This window comes from Syngnathus acus, chromosome 9, assembly GCF_901709675.1.
Source record: "Syngnathus acus chromosome 9, fSynAcu1.2, whole genome shotgun sequence".
Lineage (NCBI taxonomy): Eukaryota > Metazoa > Chordata > Actinopteri > Syngnathiformes > Syngnathidae > Syngnathus > Syngnathus acus.
The window spans coordinates 4,999,299-5,017,890 of NC_051094.1; the positions used below are offsets into that span (position 1 = coordinate 4,999,299).

Sequence of the window (18,592 nt, forward strand, 5' to 3'; positions counted from 1 at the left end):
AAAGTTTCAATCAGAATTGGTATTAAAGGCTTTGAGTGTCATCTGCTGTTTGCGAAAGAGAATGGTGTCATGCTATTCATGTTATTGGATGTTCTTTTGTATTTTAATTGCAATGTTATTATGTTGGATTCAATGATATACTGTATTTTCATTTAATTTGATTTATTCAATCAAGGTAGATGATTGACTAGAACATCCACCTCATAGCTCGTAGACTTGTATTTTGCAATTTTTAAAGCTGTGATGAGTTTGAGATAACCAAAGTGTTTTTATGGATGACAGTTTGTGGTATATTAAGCTTTATCAACTAATACTAATTCAGGGGGGGGGTGTCCAAATCTTTTGAATATTGTTATTCACAAGGATTAGAGACAAAGCTCAAAGGCAAAAAGTGAAGGTTTATTGTACCTCTATTTTGGCAAGCTTGATGCCCCATTCAGCATCGGTGATGACTGAGAGAAACTTGTTCTTTTCCTCAGGGAGATTGTACGAGCCGCAAAGCTCGACCCCGACTCTGGCTACAGCCTGAAAGAAAGACAAACTGTCATCTCCTTTCCGGTCAACGACAACAACCCTCGGTGTGAAAATACACGTTTAGCGAACCAAAATCTTCTCGTAGTTTTCCCACGTGTTGTCGATAACCTTCCACAGGATTTTAAGAACCTCTTCCTTTGAGAGGAGCGTGCACAGCCCGATGGCCAAATGGCAATCCACCATCCTCCAGTTGAACACCTACAGGACATCAGAGACAGATGTTCAGAGTAGACATTTTTGGATGAATTTTGCTCTTTTGCAGTGCTCTCACTTTGTTGAGCAGAGCCACAGCGATGGAGTTCAAGGACGAGTTGGTGATCTTGCGCAACTCATTCAAGGACCCTCTGTACTTTCGCATTTCCTCTACGTCGTAAAGCTGATGGAAAAAAAAAAAAAAGGTGGCACAAGAAAGCGTGTTGACAAGTAGGTCGGAACTACCGTTGATAGTGTATTGTGTATGGCGCCCCCTGCCTGTGCACTAATCTTGAAGTCCATGACGTTGGAGGTGACGTGCTGTAAGCAGCTGCCGTACGAGTTGACCAGCACCCGAAGGGCCAGCTCCAGCTGACTGCACTCCTGTAACATCTGCAACATGCTGAGCAGAGGACTCAGCAGGGGCTGCAAGTAATTGAAACCTGCACACCAAAGAGCAAACCATGCTTACAGTTGAAGTGAAATGGCGGTCATGTGGGACGCTGACTGGACCCACCGTCTTTGAATGAGCAGTGAGAGAGGCAAGAACAATCCAGGGGGTACAGTTTGCTGTCTGCAATTATGGGAAACAAGCAAAGGGACTGATTCAAAGACAAAGTCAACATTTATTGCCCCATTTCTTGAAGTTACCTTGAGAGACAGGTATCAAGCAGTGGGTGATCTCATACTGGACAGGTAACACGGACAAGGGGTCCAAAATGATGCAATCTTCGTGAAAGACATCTTGGAAACACCATTGAGAAGATGGATCTTTCTCTGCGTCCGTGGCAAAATCCTGCATGCAACAAATCAAATGTGTTATTCCAACATGCATATCACTTTTTCTTTTTTCTTTTCTGATTCATTCAACACAAAGAATATTTATAAGTCTGTCATCGAAGACGAGAGAAATTGGAGAGTATTTACTGTTGAGAGGCTGACATTCTAAGGATTAGACCCTTTTAGGTTAAATAAAAAAAAAAAAAAAAGTCCCCTTTAAATAGTATGCTGACCTTGGCGACAAATCCGTAGCTGTCCGATATTTGGCACTGGTGGTAGATGTCCATGGCGAGCCGTGTTGACTTGCAAAGCTCCAAACAATCCAGCAGCAAGTCTGTCATGACAAAATAGTAAACCCACTTCTCTATAGCATTTGTGAACTCAATATTTGCACATTCATCCACACAATTACAAGTGTTTATTTATTTACCGGGGTGGCACACAGTGCTGGCCTGGCAGGCGAGGTGGTAGATAACGGCCGGCAGGTCGGTGTCGTCAGGCAGCACCATGGGTACGTCAGATTCTAGCATGTGGCACAGCGTTTTGGCGGCGGTGAACAACACCTTGCCGGTGCCCGTGTTGTTGTGATGTTCATAAAGCTCGCTGAAGGCAGAGGCAAAACGACATAAGAGTTTAGAAAAAAAAATGAATGAAGTGCACCATAAATACTTTTTTTTCTTTTTAGCGACTAAAGTATACAGACAAGTGAAACAGTTTGGAATGCATGACTTATGTTATAAAAACTCAAAATTTGTAATTGCTGTGGCTGGAGAAGAAAAGAAATATATATACCAAATCATACCTGAGGATGTGCAGTGCTTCCTGCACATTGCCCGTCCCCAAAGCTCGCAAGGCCATGTCAGACCAGAGCTCCTGCTCACTGCACTGCAGCGACCGACCCAGACGACGCAGGTCGGCCTCGGTGGAGATGGCTGCGGACGGGCGAGCGCTACGTGCGCGCTCGTGTGCCGCGATGTGATGCTCCCGGATCTCTTTCTGGATGTCGGCATCTTCGTAGTTGGTGGGGGTCAAAAAGATATCAAAATCCTCCTGGAAAAAAAAACAAAAAAAAAACAAGAGCACTGTGATGACTTCAGTCAAAAGGGCATGGTCTTGAAACACCTTCCGTGTGGCATTCACCTGTAGGCGAGCGATTGCTTTAAACATATGAAGGCTGTTTTCGGACTCCATGCTTTGAAGAGCCTCATCTGCAGTTGACATCAGAGCAGGTGTGATGAAAAATGCAAACGTGTACATTCTTTTCAGTGTAAGTCTGTCACTGTCACCGCCAGTTATTTCCGAAATAAGAAATTTGGTACTTACGTTTGTGTATGACAAGCTGGTATTTCAGTGCCTCCACCATCACCTGAGCAATGACCATCTTCTCCTTCTTGTGCTAACACAAACATATTGGCTCAAAGCAATTTTTTTTAACTCAAGTACAGGAAACAATATCTGATTACAGTCAACCCTCACTGATTCAATAAACAGATTTAAAAAAAAAAACATTTTTGTTAGCGCAGCAGTTGCTAGCGTTGGCCATTGCCTGCCGGCTTCTAAGGTATTTTAAACATTATAGGGCGGGGGCATCTATCCTTGGAAATGTTTTGCTATTTGGAGCTCTTGGTCATTAACCGCCACTAATTAGGAGGGTTTGCTGTATGTTCTGGAGTCTTAACTTACTTCATCAGACAGATGGTCTTCCTCCAGCTTGAGCAGTGCCCAGGATGTGAGACGCTTCATCACGCAGGTGACCTCTTCGCGGGGCAAACTCTTCAGCGCAGTGACACACGCATCGCTCTGTGGAGGGAGCGAGGGAAGGAGATGGGGGGGGCCTCAAATAAAAAAATGTGGGAAAACACTTACCTGGCCTTGGCCAATTAGCCGGACGAGATACAAGTAGTTGATATGAGACGTTGGAAGTTTGTACGCTTCTGCGAGAGCTATGGTGTCTTGCAGACATGTTGGAGAGTCCTGCTTCAAGATGTACCGAACCGCCGCCTGCAAAACAGAACCCATCAGATAAAGGGGAAGCTATGACTTTTGACTAAAGCTCACTGATTTTGATTTATTCATCGCCCCAAAATTAAATAATAAATATATAATATAAGGAAATAAATACAAATAATAAATAAAAATATCATAAATAAATAATTACATTTTACCATCATGTAGCTTGGGCTTGAGAGGGTGCAACTGCGGATCCCGTAGCCCCACAGAAGTTTGCGGATTTCCATCAGACGGTAGCTCTCTTTTAAAAGCTCCTGCCTGTGTTCGAGTCATAAATCAGATGAATTTTTGAATTGCCATTCCAAAGGAGGTTCCTGATGACATACTTTGGTCCTTCCATCTCCAGGTACAGCTGAATCTGGTCCTCCACCACAGGATTCCAGGGGAAGACAGCTTTCTGCATGATCGCCAACACAGCATCCACCTTCAGCTGTGGGGGAAGAGTTCCCACAGGACGTATCAATTACTGCTAGCAGGCTTACAAGTGTTCAAAGTTCCATTTTAAAATAGCATTAAAATTGGTCATTTCATACAACAAACACCCAAGAATTGACGGTGCACTTTCTTGATGATGACAGATTGCGCTAGGAACAAATTCATTCTATTTATAAATGACAATGTACTATATTTTGTTGTTTAAAATGCCACTGTGAATGATGAATGTGCTTGTGTAATGCAACTTACATCCATATCTGCCATGCATCCCAGCACCGCCACTGCTTTGGCTTCCCATGCCGTGAAAAGCGTGTTGGTTTGGGAGTTGCAATTTTCTAGCATATCCTGACCAAAAAAAAAAATAATAATAAAGTTGATGTTATTTGATATCAGGCTGGCAGCTGCCGGTGTGATGATTACCTTAATGTACTGCAGAAGCAGCTCATCCAAAAGAATGCCGTGCTCATCAGCATAAGGTAGGATGTGATTTTCCACTGTGGCGGCGATCAGATTCGGAGCTGCCGCTTTATCCAGCATGAGGAATGCAACACTGCGTACCTTCCCCTGATGTTTACATCCGATACAGTCCCAACGTAACACAAGGAGACATCATTTAGAATAAGTGCTCCTCAGAAAAGTGTGTGTGAGCAGTAAATAGCTCAATTGGCACATCAAACACAAACCTTCTCAAAGAGCGAAAGCGAAAGACTGCAGTTGTATTTTGTATGGAGCTCCAGCAGCTGACGCAGGTTGCAAACCAGGGTCCTTAAGTTCTCCACTTCCTTCGAAGCGTAGTAGTCATCCTGAGAAAGCAAAAGCAAAGAGCAGGTGATGTGATAATGTGAAAACAATGTAAAATAACAATCATAACTTACAGATTTCAGCCATAGCCATAAAGGTGGCAGTCCGAGCTCTGCCAAGGCCAGTCCGTTCTGTGGCCAAGCGCCCTAAAAAAAAAAAAAATGTTTGCCAAATTCAAACTTCAAGTGTGAGATTTCCTGATCCTCTACCTTCTCCATCAGCTCCAGATTCCGTGCCCTCTGCTCAATCCACTTGGCCAGCATTTTCTGAAGGCAAGAAAAAAAAAAAATGTCTAGCTCGCCGGTTTGTTTTTGTCCCATTGTTTGTGTGAGGTGATATACTGCCCACCTGTCCTGATGGAAGCACTCTTCGGACAAAGGGAAGAAAAACATTCTTGAACCAGGGGCACAGGTCTCGGGATGGCAAATCCTCTGGAATCGCATCAAGGACGGCTTCAAGTTTGCTCTCATCAAAACGGCCTGCAATGTGGCCCTTTAGACAAGAAACAAAGCCACAACAAATCATATCTCATCCTTGACAGGAACATCTTGTCAGTTAATTGTTGATGTCCCTTTCATTCTCACCATGCACTCATTCGTATGAGTTTTCTCTTGATAGCGGACCGCTTTATTTTCCTCGGATTATTTTTACCTCAAAACGAATCAAATAAATGACTTGATTGTCACAACATTGTGACTTTTTCAAAATTATGCAACCATTCTTCTTGAAAAAACGTTTTTATAAACTTTTGCCCCTCAAATCTGATTTTTTTTTTTTGCCCAGCAAATAAAGAACTATGACCTTTAATCAATCTATACAATTTATCTTTAAAAAAATATCCAACTACAAGTTGAAAATTTAAAAAAATCAAATCTTACACATTCTTGGAAAATGATTTGACCCCCCCCCTTGCTCCCATTACCTCGTATTTCAGCCAAAGAAGTTGAGCGCCCCACAGGTCTCCATCTCTCAAGTGGCTCAGAACGTCTCCCAACATGTCCGAGCTGTTCAGGAACTCAATCCAGTCGATGCCGCTGTGGTTGACAGAGACGTACAACAACCACCGCAAATGTAGCTCAACGTTGTAGATTTTGCAAGAAAGGGCGAGCATGTACTTGAATTTGTCCGGGCCGTGAAGACTGCAGAAGGTCGCTAGTCTGGCGAGGGCCTCCTGGATCTGCAAGGACGAGGAATGCGTGGCGGCGAGGCTCAGCATCTTCTCCGCCGTGTCAAAGGTCGGCCAGGGACACTTGATGCAGTAATCCACCACAAACCTCTCATCCTGGACCACATGTAAACAATGATGGGAAGTCACCAAGTATCTGTACTTGAGGATTTCTTTTTCTGATGATCTTATTCTGGGCTCTCAGGTCATTTAACTAGCTAAGTCTAAGCAGAAGAGCACTTACAGCAATCTTCAGCAAGTTAATTCTGGCCTCCTCCACAAGTTCGGACCATTCGTCCTGTCCGCAGTCACCCACCGACGCAGAGGCCAGCTGCTCCAGCAAGAAGGCCAGCTTCACCTTGTAAACCAGCTGAACAAAAACCAACATTTCCAATCAGAGCAGTGTTTCACCAACATTAAAGACCAAAAAAGTTATTTTAACATACCTCTAAATCCAGTTCAAATAAAGCGGCAAACTGTTCAGCCTCTTCAAATCTCTGTTTGTGAAGAAGTCTGCTCAACCTGGTGGATGAGAAGGTCAAGTGAGCTATAATTAAATTAGTTTGGGGTCAAATTTTGCACAAATGAAAAAAAAATTACCCAACCTGTTCTCGGGCAAAGTCTCTGTCAGGCAGCGGACGATGAGGGAGGAAACACTTTCTCCTCGACTGCTGCAGCTACAATGGAGCAAACGTACAATATGAAAGGGCGGTTGTCACAGTATTGGCTTGTCAATGTCATGCCGGCTTACAAAAAAAAACATTACCTTTCTGAAGTGGTACCAATCCCCTCCACCAAATAAATGGTGTCCTGAAACAGAAAGCTTGACGTATTGACAAGTGGGGATATGAGGGGTAAGTTTTTTGGGTCACTCTTTTTCCATAAGACCGAGTAGCATTAACAAATACAGAGTAGGATTCTAACCCTGTCCCAATACTTTTGTCTAGCTAGCGACACCGTAACCAACATCATTTATGACTTAAAACAAAACAACGTTCTCATGAAAAAATATTGGCTGTACACGTCTCATAAAGTCTCACGTTTGACAGTGGCTCAAAAAAAAAAGAAAAAAAAAGTTTCAAAATTGCGACCAGTCATCACCATGCTTATATTTCTCTGGACCAGGCAGGACACTGAGGAGACATCGAGGCAGTAGCAAACCGCCATGGAGGGCAAACATCGAATCCTTAGGGAGTTGATCTAAAAAATATAAATGAATCCTAGTTCAAGTTGAGCAAGTTGAACAACTTGAGCGACATTGAACTGCTGTAGCTACCTGGCTCTTATTTTGCTTCTCCAGGGTGATCATCTTCACACTGCCTTTTGCTTGACTGTCAGCAACAGCACTGAGTTAAGATGGCCGCCATCAACACACAATCCCAAACGTTTGGGCAAAAGTTTACGATAGCTTTTTGAAGCCATAAAATCACGTTTACCCTTCCACCAAGGCCGCCGAGCCGCATTCGGTGATTATTTGAAAGTCGAGAAGAGCGACATCTGGCCAGATGTGAACCATAACCAGGAAATGCGCATCCCAACGGCTCAGGACTTCCTGAGAAAACAGAAAGTAAGGCAACAAAATTGAATGGAGCTTTTTTTTTTTTAAGCAGATCTTATGCGTTTAAATAATATTCTGGGAAAAACACAAAAGGAGTCTAAGCGTAAACCACAAATGGAAATTGCATACATCTCTTGAAGCCTCCTTTTTTTAATAACTATTCATATACCAAAAATGTAAATGTATGCCATTGTACTCACCTCCGTGTCAAGAATGTACAGAACATTTTCCACCACCACCATTTTCTTGACACCTTTAAAATGGAAAAACTGTCATTGTTGTCATTGTAGCTCAGTGGCCTAGTGGTAGACTGTCCGCCCTGAGACTAGAAGGTTGTGGGTTCAAACCCCGGCCGGGTCATACCAAAGACTATAAAAAATGGGACCCATTGCCTCCCTGCTTGGCACTCAGCATTTAGGGTTGGAATTGGGGGGCTAGATCACCAAATGATTCCCAAGCGCGGCACCGCTGCTGCTCACTGCTCCCCTCTCCCCCAGGGGATGGATCAAAATCACACGGGGATGGGTTAAATGCAGAGGACAAATTTCACCACACTCAGATGTGTGTGTGACGATCATTGGGACTTTAACGTCTTTGTTGAATTCTATTAGGAGTCCCTCTACAGCACATTGGAAGCTCTACATCTTGGTCAAACTGGTTTCATGTCAGTGTTGCACTTCTCCTCACCTGCTATCAAACTATTGTCCATGGAGTGAGCGAGACATATCTTGGACTCATGAGAATCGACGATCCAGTGGGTAACTGCGTGCTCACCGTCTCCCTGTCGAATTCAGTGGGGACATATTGAACAAAGGCTTTGAGCCCAATAGTAATTGATTATTGCACAGTAGTGATTAATTACTGTTAAGCAAACTGTACTGACTTGTCACAGAAGTGGCACACTCACCCCGATGAATAAATGGATCTCATTGGCCAAAGTGAAGGCAACTGCGTTGCCGCAGCCTTTGTTGTGGTACATCTCGGTGGAGCAGAAGTCAATCTTGATGACACTCTGAAGCTGTATCCATTCCCCAATAAGTATTTTTTGAAATAATTATGCAATCACATGTCACGAAAAACGCCTTTACTCACCTCTTTTAAAGTGGCCATGTCCATGTTTTCAATGGCTGGAACAAAAATAAAACAGAAATAAAAAATCTTACATGAGACTGAAAATGAGACTGCCTTTGAGATTATAAACAATGTTGTGTACTTACCTGTTTTGATTCTGACCAAATTAAGGTTGACGATATGGAAGAAGCCATCCTTTATGACCAGAAACACATGGTACAGGCCTGTAGACAAAAAAATAGAAAACCCAAAGCAAAAGTCCCTAAAAAGGCAAAGACATCATCATTTTGACAAACAGTATATTGCGGCGGTGATCCATGTTAAACCCATTCCCAGAGTTTTAGAAACTTTGCTTTGTACCTTGCGATACCTTGCTTTCCTCTGTGATGAGAGCACAATACGTTTTCCTGTCACCGCTGTTTGGTTCAACCAAAGCCTGACCAAAACACAACGTATCCATTTTTTTCAAAGATAATCTGTCATTGTTTGTGGGATAATCTTGGAGTTAAACTAATGTATTTGTATACACACTATATTAAAGTCATTTTTGTATCATATGTCCACTTTGAATTCACAATATTATACAACCACAAGGAGACAGGAAAAAAGTCATACTTTGGTGAGGAGTATTTTCTTGTGTGGAACAAAGATCAAGTGCAGGTTGCCGTTTCTTTCACACACTAACAGAAAATCTCCCTCCAGGCACACGTCGACAGCATCCACGTCACTTTCTAGAGATAAGGAAAACGTTTAATTGGAGAAAGTATATTCTAAAAAAGATAATACAAAAGACCAAAATGTGTTTTGAAATAATAACAACTTGGAAGTCAACCAGCGTCATAGTATGGGTGTTCAAGGATCAGAAAATGAAGAACAATAGAATAACAGCCTCACACCACTTTGTGCCAGATGCAACCAACCTCTGTTGCCCAGAAAATGACAATCTCCATTAATTTGATCTTTTGGATCTAAAAAAAAAAAACTGATGTGAATTTCATACTAAAGTGAAGAAGCAGCAGAACGGTCTGGAAGCGCTCGGCAAAGAGGACCACCGTCTTGTCGGCAACAAGAACGCTCCAGTTGCTTCCAGTGATGGAGTACAGATGAGGGTCTGGCTGCACCTGCAAGACAAAATAAGATTTGTCGGCCTTCATTAGTGAACGAAGATGGCAAGATGTATCACCATAGGCATTATAGTAAAAATAAAAAATAAACTGCGCCAGAGACTAGCCACGCCACAAATAGTAAAAACCAATTGAAAGCATGGATCTAAGAACAAATATGTATTTATTGTAAAACCTTTTAGAGATGTTGTTTATTGTTTTGTTTTGATTTCCTCCTCACGTGCAGGCGAGGCGACAAGGAGTTGCAACTGAAAATCGTATTAGATCGAGGACTGCCCTATCCAGTTTTTTTTTTTACCTCATTCGAGGACACCTTGACCAATGTGTCCAATTGGTACAAGCTACTGCCATTCTCCTCCGCTGATATACTGCCGAAGCGGACATTGCCTGAATCCTCGTTGACTAAAAGCTCCACGTCGTTCCACATCGTCGCCTCTTCGGGAAGTTAACACACAATTATAGCAGTATAGTTTCTTCATTTAACACATTAAGGGCTGTGAGATGTGTAATTTTACCTCTCTTCGGAAATTAAAGGACAAACATAACTGAGATGTCGAATAACTCCAGCCTTCAATATTAGATTTTGGCGGGTGGTGGCAATTGTCCTCTATTTTGATAATACCTACATTCGGTCTTTCAGGAACAATTTCCACCAGGGTCTTACACGAAAATGTATTTCTAAAACTAAACAAATTGTACCCATATCCCATTTTTAAACTTTTGTGATCAATAACTGCCATTTGGTAGCAAATTATTCCTGATGTCTGAGAGAAGATTTTGCCTTAAAACAAAACTAGGGTAAAATTTACAAACGATATTCTGGCAAACTGTGCGCATGCGTAGCTCAAAACAAAGCTCGCCCACAAATGCGGAAGTCGCAAACGCGTGCTGCGCCAGCGATGTCCAAATTATAAATTTCAGAATAAAGTATCCTGGCAACACAATAAACAAATACTCCACCTTTACATCACAAATGTACGTGAATACAAATAGGCTTGACATTAATTGTACACAATGACAGTTGAACGTGATTTTGGTAATTTGGATTCGATTTTTTAGCCCATTCTGGTTTTAATTTGAATGCATTAGACAACGTGTGTTTCGCGGTAAAGGTTGCCAGGCAACGACAACAACTCCAAAACATTAATTTGGCACCGTTGCTAAAGCTTGATGCTGTTTTCATAATATGACTAATTTAAGATTTCTCCCTCAATTCAACTAATAACTCATAACTGGATCTTTATGACAAGAGTGTCGTCATCCTTTCGGAAAGTAACCAGGTGACTGACAATTTTGTAAGCAATGGTGTTCTAACTTGGCAACTCTCCGTGGGATCATATAACCTCTTTATTATTATTTAACTGAGCGCAATTGATGTGTTAATAAACATTCAATACATTTTTCTTTCGGGATTCAGGAATAGTAAGGAGGGTGAAGTAATGAAATAAAAACTTTATTGACCAGCATATATATAATTTCTCTATTTTATAATTTTGCTATTTTAGCAAGAATTGTTTTCTATCAAAAGAGCTTTTGGTAAAAGAAATGTCGTGGAAAACCTACTAATGGGGGGGGGGGGGGGGGGGGGTTGGGGGGGGGGGCAAACATTTTAAGATAAAGTGGCTAACTGGCCAACAATGTTCATCCACCAAATCACTTTCGTGGCCCACATATTTTGTGGGAACATATTCGATATTAACTAGGTTATTTTTTACTTTTTGAACAGTCCAAATTGGTGATTCTCAAAACTTTTATTCCCACACTCCAGTGACTTTTAGATCATTTTATTTGATAGGCAAAATGTCTGAAACACAGGATCCCGAGAGCCCCCCAAAAAGTCACCAGAGCAACATTGACAAACTAAGGCGAAGCAGAGAGTCTCAAGTCTACACTGCAACCAGAGAAACCCTTTTCACACAGGAGACCACACACAGTAGAAACCATGCATTGGTAAGTAACTGTAGCTCTGAATACAGTGGGACCTTGACTTGAAAATGTTCAAGGTATCTGTCATTTGGGTAAGATTTTTTTTAGCCTGGTTAAAAAAAAAAAAAGAAAAAATCAATTTCATTTCTTATAATACAGAGAAACAACTAAATTAGTTGGTCAAGGTACCACTGTATGAAGAGTAAAATATATCCAGTAAAATATATCCTCAAGCACGCTGTCCCCCATTTAGTCACTTGATTGGGTCTCTGGCTTGAATTCGTCGCTTCCCGTATACATTTTGCAAGACCACAGTCAGCTGGTGTTCCTCTATACCGGAGCTAACGTCGGGATAATTTACAACCACACCACCAACTCCCAGCATATACTCCAGGTAATAATATAAATAGAAATTAAATTAAAAATTAAATACATTTAACAAGTAGGATTTAACAACAACACACATTAAAAAGTTGATATTTTCCAGGGGCACTGCTCCCCCATTTCATGTATGTGCGTCAGCAAAGACCGACGCTGGATCGCGACGGCGGACCTGAGCGAGACAAGCACTGTCATAGTGTGGGATTCATACTCTGGGTAATGTTCGACATACACTGGCAGAGCTAGGATCTTTTTCCTTAGGGAGGACCGTGGGGGGGCGCGTGGATATCTTAGGTGTGCACAAAACATTATTTTATTTTTTTTACAAACCCAAAATATTCTTCTGAACACACTGATGAATAGTCATTTAATGTTGTCTATGGGGGACGGGTGGAAATGTTTAAAACAAAATCCTCCAAAATAGAAAAATAACTAAAAGTCAATTATTTGACCTGGGCCCTGAGGGGGCCAAGCATAATTCACGAGGGCCATTGCCCACTCAGCCCCTCTAACTCCGCCAGTGTCAAATAAATCTGATTACTTTGTTTGACAAGTCTGCTAGCAGTTTCGTTAGGTGTTTTTTTGTTGTTGTTTTCTTGGTGGGGGTATGATACGTTTGGACCGATCCAGCATTCCTGTGCACACGTTGTTCGACTGCCATCCCAACGGGGGAGTCAGTGCCCTTGGCTTTTCGGCCGACGCCAAACAGCTGGTGACGCTCGGGAAAGAGAGAACTCAGGTGAGTAAAAGCTGTTGCTTTCCATCTCTGGTGGATCGTAAATGATTTGCTTTTAGCCTTCACTGATTTCACCGTACGGTTAAACTACAGTGTGTGTGTATCTGGGATTGGACCAACGACTGCCATGACCCGCTCTGGCTCACAGAACTCAGCCCGGAATACGGTTCTCAAGTAAGTCCAATTGAAATTAGTCATCACCTTGCCCATGTTTTGTATTTTTTTAAAAAACCTCTAATATTTACTTGTTTTTGCAGAATTACATCATTTTTAACCCAAACAATAGCACCCAGTTGCTGAGCAGCAGTGAAAGCCAAGTGTTGTTTTACACCACGGTGAGTCGTGGCACGTTTTCATCTGTTCCGCCACATAATTCTAAAAAACAAAGGAAAAAAGAAAAGGTCATTAAAAAACATGAAACGGCATTGTTGTTCCATTAACGTTTTGCTTTTTTCAGGCACAAAGAAGTTTGCAATATGTTCCATTAAAGGTTATTAAGGTAATATTTTATTTGCCAATTTGTTTTATTTAATATTTCATGCTCATTATATTTGTCCAATTATTAAATATTAAATGATCTTTTTTTAAACTTTTTTATCTCTATTAGTGGTTCTTAAATGTATTTTTCTTTTTTCATATAAATTAAAATGTTCATTATAAGTTACTATAATATTTCTATTTTGTGTATTTTTTCTGCACAAAACCTACATACTGCAGTCGTATCTTAATTTTATGTAAAACTTTAATGATACATTTGTGGTTTATTTGTTATTTATTTCCCCGTGTTTTATGTGTTCAGCTGGGCGACGCGGCCACTCTGGAACTGAACTCATCTCTCTTCCCCTATTCCACGCCCGAGTTCAGCAAAATCCCTAAACTGGCCGGTGGGCCTCTGAGTCCATCCGTGTTCCACTGGCGAGACCTCCGAATCCTAACCCCGTCTAGGGCGGGGGTCATCATGATCTGGGAACTCATGCAGGACCTGGATTCCAACCAAAGGCTGAGCCGAGACCACGTGAAGGTCATCTCTCTGCAGGAGCATCCCATCACTGTGCTTGTTGTGATAGACTAGTATGTACTCGTCGTTTTATTTGATAGCAAATGTTATTGCATCCATTCAATATTTACTTGACGTTCTCATGCTGCATGTTATCATATGGTCATCCATCGCTAGAGACCGAAGAGTTCATTCTCCGGTTGTATTTGTTTCTTTCACGACAGCTGCATTGTGACTGGAGACACGCGAGGCCACATCAACTTTTACGATGAAAACATGCTGCTCCTGACCTGGTTTACTCATCTGAATCTTGGCCCGATTGTTTCTATTTCCTTTTCGAAAGAGTTTCCAAGAGAATATTTGGAAGACGGAACCATGGATACCAAGCCACTCCTGGGCAGGTAAACGTCCGCTTCGGTCACCAGTGAAGAAACTAATACCCAATTGGAACAGTACAATTATGTAATCTCGTTCCATGCAGAATATCTCATGGCATGTGGAATCTCATCTGTTTCTCATTTCACGTTATCTCATCTAATTGCTAGTCTTACATCATTTATCGCATGTCATTTCACCTAACGTTATTTAGTCTTTTTTTTTTGTTTACATTTTTCCCATTTCATACATAATCTGATTGATTTTAGGACCTCATCTCTCATTTCATTTTTTTTTTTAATCCCTCATATAATGTCTCTCTCTCATCTCTCAATTTATATCTGATTTCTCATGTGATCTCATCCCTCCTCTTCTTTTCTTATCCATCCCCTTTCAAATCAAATCAAATGTGCCGCAATTGTCATCCTAAAACTAACTTCTTGTAACATCACATCTGTAATCTCATTTCTAATATAATCTCACACAACGCTACGCTATCGCAGATGTTTTCCCGCCTCATATTTTGTCGTACTTTGCAGGAATTTTTTGGTTTCCTCGTCAACCTCCGGGGTTGTCCACGTGAATGTGGAAGGCGGCACGTGGCGTGTCTTGATGCAGGAGAACTGCGACCCTGCCCACGCCGTGGCCTGCAATCCCAAACAGCCCGTCGCGGTCATGGGCAACTGCAGCGGCGTCTTAAAACTTTGGGACTACCAGCAAAAGCGGACCATCTGCAGGAGGGTCTTGGAGAAAGAGAAAGACATCCAGTGTGTCACGATTGACCCACAAGGTGACTATGGAAATCGGTTTGAGCTTTTATTCCATTTCTCCTCAGACAAATGGACAACTGTCCTGAAGCGCTTTGCCACAAAATAATCAATCAACACTTTCTGTCATACCAAGAAATAATATTCATAATCAAAACATAAAATCGGAACAACATATAATTGAGCGTACAACTCAACACATTTTCTATTTTTGAAAAGAAAAATTGAAATAATAAATACAATTAATTAAAACATAAAATAGAAACAATATACAGCTGAGACCATGCCTCAACCCCATTTTTATTTAAAAAAAAAAAGAAATCAGCTATTTTTGGACACTGACGCGTTTGTTCCTTCTTGAACAGGACGCCACCTGGCGGTGGGTTTTGCAAGCGGAGCCGTTCATTTTCTGGATGCCAACACATTACAAAGTGATCCCAAGGAGTGTTTCGATTACTCCCCGGACAGCATCAGCCACATGAGTTTTTCGCATGACTCCAGATACCTCGCCACTGCCGTAAATTACCTCGAAGCAGGGGTGCCGATAATTATGAACGCCTCCGTACGTAGTAATCGAAGTTGTCGCCATCAGGATGTCGGAAAAGCGGTGACGTTATTTCGCATGCAGCCGCCTTTGTGGATCTACCTGGGCAGGTACCGCTCCCACTACAAAGCCATTACAGACCTCATGTTTGGGGTTCACCGGGACAGCGCCAAGCCTAGACTGTTCACGCTGGGCGTGGACCGCCTGCTGGTGAGTCTGCAATTGGTGGATGAGATTTTTGCAAATCATCAAACATAAATCGATGGGCATTTATTTATCTATTAATGTTATTGATTAATGGGTCGCAATTGGCTGCTGGCTGTAAAGCATGTAGAACAATCGGGATTAACAGGTGGAGTACGACGTGGAGAGCAGTGAAGTCGGCCACCTGATCATCCTGAGCTCCAAGCGTCTTGACCAGAGCGCGGTGCCTAAGTGTATGACCTTATACCCGCCGCTGAGCGCCGAGGAGTTTCTGGTGGTCGCCTCGGACCAATACAAGATGAAGCTTTTCAACAGCACCTCCAAGACATGCAGGTAATAAACATCACCACCATTTTTTGTTTTTTGAAAAGGAGACAGATGATGTAGGTCTTTTCTGAATAACTTCAACAGAAAGACCCTCCTCGGGCCGACGTACGGAAGCCCCGTTAAGAAAATCAGGATTCTCCCCACGTCCAAAGACAACGAGAGAGGCACGTACTACATGGCGTACATAACAGACGACAAGGTCAGTCCGCTTCGCACTTTTCACCAGCCAAGACTGAGTAAGAGGAGGTCTGCTGATGCTTCCTCCAGGTTGGCCTTCAGATCTTGCCTCTGGACGGCAACCCCTACAAATCCCAAGCGGTGCTCTGCCATCCGACCGGCGTGTCCGCCTTCGCCTACTCCAACGACGGACAGTTTCTTTTTACTGCAGGTGGTCCTGACTGCACTGTCTTGCTATGGCAGATAAACTACAGGTAATCTTTGCATGGAACATACACGAGAAGAAATTTCAGAATGTTCTCAAGTTGCGGCGGAGGGACTGGAGAAGTCACACGACTGGGCGCTATCATCAAACAAATCCACAACAAGCTTCCCCAAAAATGTGTCCGCGCATCGTATTCATCATCCGATACTACAATATTAGAAACACCTGCCAGATTATAATCCGGCTCTCCTGTCTCGACCTATTGTGTTTGGTATGCGTAATATAAATTGTGTTTTGGCTCCGGTGAGCGCAGTGCCCTGGAAGGAGCAGCAGCTTTGGGAGGAAAGGACCTGGAGCCATATTACACTCTTTTAGAGGGAGGCCGGAATGGAGAATTCTACAGGGTGAGTTTGAAATGTCATCATTTAGTCGTGGAACCAGTACAGCCAAGTAACGTATGTTTTTATACTGTAGGAAATCGAAGACTTTTTCTATTACTGCCAAATTCACAGTCAAGGTCTGGAGTCCATGGACACGCGACAGCTGTCTCCCAAAATTCCCCTGACGGAATTGCCTTCACTCATGCGGGCTTTGGCCTACTTCCCAACTGAAGAGGAGGTGCGATCCACATTTTGGTTTCCTCATATGTAACATTCCTGCAAAATTGGCTGTTTTATTCTGAGCAGGTTGAAGACATGCTAAACGAGGTGAAGATGGGCCAGTACACAGAAACGGGAGAGTACGTCACGGACATCAACCTGGAGGAGCTGATCAAACTCTACGTCAACCACCGGCCGGCCTTTGGTATCTCGGCAGATGAGCTAGCCACAGCCTTTGAGGTCCTCGGCGAGCCTAGCGGCCCCGCGGGACAGCCCGTTCTGCACAGAGACCAGATGTTGGAGCTCCTGCAGGGCCGAGGTATACAATAGAAAATGTTACGATCCTGGCGCCTCGCGTCAAGAACCAGGAGAAATCCTTCTCACTAACAGAAAAACAAAAGTAACACAATATCGGAATTTGTCTTTTTGCGTCACCATGAATCCACACTTGAATTAATTTGATGGTATCTAACAGGGGAAGCTATGACAGAGGATGAGTTGGCAGAGTGTTTTACGACACTGTTGGGCCTGTTTGAGGTCAGAGACGAGGAAAGTCCCGAGGTCGACTTCTTTAAAAGTGAAGGTAAGTACGAATACTAGAATGGTTACAATATGTAAACTTTCACACATTTATTTCCATCTGTGTCTTTTTTGTAGACGTGAGCCACGAATATGATCTGGAGAATGCCATCCCGGAGAAAATATCCATGGACATATTTACACATCTCATCTTGGGTCTCCCTTCATCCTCGTCATCGTCATCGCTGACGCTCAAGAGAGGACAGAAAGCATCAGAGTTTGAACAGACCAGAACAGAACAGCTTGATGACGACTAAATGGAAACTCGATAACTGAATGGGAAATGCAGTGACTCAGAATTATTAATATTCATCATTTACAAATAAGTACAAAAAAAAGAAGCATTTTGCTGTGTTCTGTGTAGTCCCAGAAATTACACTGTAATCTCCCCATAGTGTAATAAAAATTTGAGACAAAATATTCAAGGTGTTGCCAATGAACTACTGTAAACATGAGCACTAGCTGCACAGATAAAAATTGGACATCGCTACAGGACTGGTAAAATGCCAAGTGAGTCACTTTAAAGATAAAGGACAAAGAAGGCACAACATAATTAACAGAAATGCGTTATCTAATTCGCGTCCTGACGCGCCCCTATCAGACAGGGTGTGGTCCGACAGACCAATCAGAAACGTTCTGACCCCGAAAAACTTCCTGGATCTTGAGACGAGCCCACCTCCTTTTTTTTTTGATGAAGCATTGGTTTAGACCAATAAGAAAAGGCAAGACTAACACAGGCCAATCAAAAACCTTGCAACCTTTCAGTGACAACATCCTGCCTCCAAGTAGCTTTGGTGTAGTGATGTGCATTCCAGTTCTTTTAGGTGAACTGAATGTTTAGAATCAGTTCACTCAAAAGATTCGTTCCCCCCCCCAAACACACACACTGATCCGGCTTTTTTTTTTTTTTTTACAACATCCAGTGGAAACAACCCATACACATCAAACAATACAACTACACTCCCCCCCCCCCCCAAATTATTATATATAATAATGATTGGCGCGTACACACTGATCTGTTGGCAACAGTCTCTCACCCGGTCGTGAACGGGAAGTTGCGTCACTGACTTGTCGTGAACGGGTAATTACGTCACTGACTCCTCCA

General features: G+C 42.5%; 2 protein-coding genes across 6 annotated transcripts in view; one reads left to right on the forward strand and one right to left on the reverse strand.

The window, feature by feature from the left end:
• Nucleotides 1–10,272, reverse strand: part of kntc1 (kinetochore associated 1) — a 22,349-nt gene extending 12,077 nt beyond the window's left edge. For 3 of the 4 annotated variants that reach the window (XR_005098712.1, XR_005098713.1, XM_037258276.1), the window contains exons 1-40: nt 10,186–10,272; nt 9,969–10,105; nt 9,547–9,667; nt 9,162–9,277; nt 8,907–8,982; nt 8,693–8,770; nt 8,568–8,602; nt 8,383–8,493; nt 8,163–8,256; nt 7,676–7,728; nt 7,354–7,469; nt 7,194–7,263; nt 7,019–7,117; nt 6,684–6,727; nt 6,523–6,594; nt 6,364–6,439; nt 6,162–6,287; nt 5,868–6,034; nt 5,675–5,786; nt 5,101–5,244; nt 4,962–5,018; nt 4,827–4,898; nt 4,635–4,754; nt 4,372–4,515; nt 4,201–4,296; nt 3,843–3,946; nt 3,672–3,774; nt 3,373–3,507; nt 3,190–3,306; nt 2,830–2,902; nt 2,647–2,714; nt 2,309–2,556; nt 1,937–2,109; nt 1,740–1,840; nt 1,378–1,522; nt 1,244–1,300; nt 1,006–1,169; nt 806–910; nt 604–732; nt 409–525 (exon numbers count right to left, since the gene is read on the reverse strand). Coding sequence is in view for 2 of the 4 variants with exons in the window: in XM_037258276.1 (XP_037114171.1) it covers nt 409–525; nt 604–732; nt 806–910; nt 1,006–1,169; nt 1,244–1,300; nt 1,378–1,522; nt 1,740–1,840; nt 1,937–2,109; nt 2,309–2,556; nt 2,647–2,714; nt 2,830–2,902; nt 3,190–3,306; nt 3,373–3,507; nt 3,672–3,774; nt 3,843–3,946; nt 4,201–4,296; nt 4,372–4,515; nt 4,635–4,754; nt 4,827–4,898; nt 4,962–5,018; nt 5,101–5,244; nt 5,675–5,786; nt 5,868–6,034; nt 6,162–6,287; nt 6,364–6,439; nt 6,523–6,594; nt 6,684–6,727; nt 7,019–7,117; nt 7,194–7,263; nt 7,354–7,469; nt 7,676–7,728; nt 8,163–8,256; nt 8,383–8,493; nt 8,568–8,602; nt 8,693–8,770; nt 8,907–8,982; nt 9,162–9,277; nt 9,547–9,667; nt 9,969–10,097 (4,167 nt within the window). In the remaining 2 variants the exon portion in view is untranslated. The remainder of the gene's footprint in view (nt 1–408; nt 526–603; nt 733–805; nt 911–1,005; nt 1,170–1,243; nt 1,301–1,377; nt 1,523–1,739; nt 1,841–1,936; nt 2,110–2,308; nt 2,557–2,646; nt 2,715–2,829; nt 2,903–3,189; nt 3,307–3,372; nt 3,508–3,671; nt 3,775–3,842; nt 3,947–4,200; nt 4,297–4,371; nt 4,516–4,634; nt 4,755–4,826; nt 4,899–4,961; nt 5,019–5,100; nt 5,245–5,674; nt 5,787–5,867; nt 6,035–6,161; nt 6,288–6,363; nt 6,440–6,522; nt 6,595–6,683; nt 6,728–7,018; nt 7,118–7,193; nt 7,264–7,353; nt 7,470–7,675; nt 7,729–8,162; nt 8,257–8,382; nt 8,494–8,567; nt 8,603–8,692; nt 8,771–8,906; nt 8,983–9,161; nt 9,278–9,546; nt 9,668–9,968; nt 10,106–10,185) is intronic. The other variant, XM_037258277.1, reaches the window with a different exon arrangement.
• Nucleotides 10,273–10,794: 522 nt separating this feature from the next.
• cfap251 (cilia and flagella associated protein 251) lies at nt 10,795–17,898 on the forward strand. Of its 2 annotated transcripts, none has more exons than XM_037258283.1 (21): nt 10,795–10,965; nt 11,466–11,620; nt 11,850–11,990; nt 12,084–12,193; nt 12,608–12,716; nt 12,807–12,887; nt 12,971–13,048; nt 13,171–13,212; nt 13,513–13,784; nt 13,935–14,111; nt 14,625–14,875; nt 15,218–15,369; nt 15,445–15,606; nt 15,749–15,933; nt 16,012–16,126; nt 16,195–16,358; nt 16,623–16,713; nt 16,784–16,927; nt 16,996–17,227; nt 17,384–17,491; nt 17,566–17,898. In XM_037258283.1, exons 2-21 carry the CDS (start codon nt 11,471–11,473, stop codon nt 17,742–17,744), a joined length of 2,943 nt encoding a protein of 980 aa, XP_037114178.1. In that variant the 5' UTR covers nt 10,795–10,965; nt 11,466–11,470; the 3' UTR covers nt 17,745–17,898. The 2 variants fall into 2 exon arrangements, with proteins under 2 accessions (XP_037114178.1, XP_037114177.1); XM_037258282.1 differs by having other exon boundaries at nt 10,795–10,950.
• Nucleotides 17,899–18,592: the final 694 nt, after the last annotated feature.

What these genes read in the sequence shown, in the direction of transcription:
- cfap251 (XM_037258283.1), top strand. Translation starts at nt 11,471, where the DNA reads ATGTCTGAAACACAGGATCCCGAGAGCCCCCCAAAAAGTCACCAGAGC. An exon ending in GTGCTTGTTGTGATAGACTA is followed by an intron (nt 13,785 to 13,934) that starts GTATGTACTCGT and finishes CTTTCACGACAG; the next exon opens with CTGCATTGTGACTGGAGACA. An exon ending in CTATGGCAGATAAACTACAG is followed by an intron (nt 16,359 to 16,622) that starts GTAATCTTTGCA and finishes CGGTGAGCGCAG; the next exon opens with TGCCCTGGAAGGAGCAGCAG.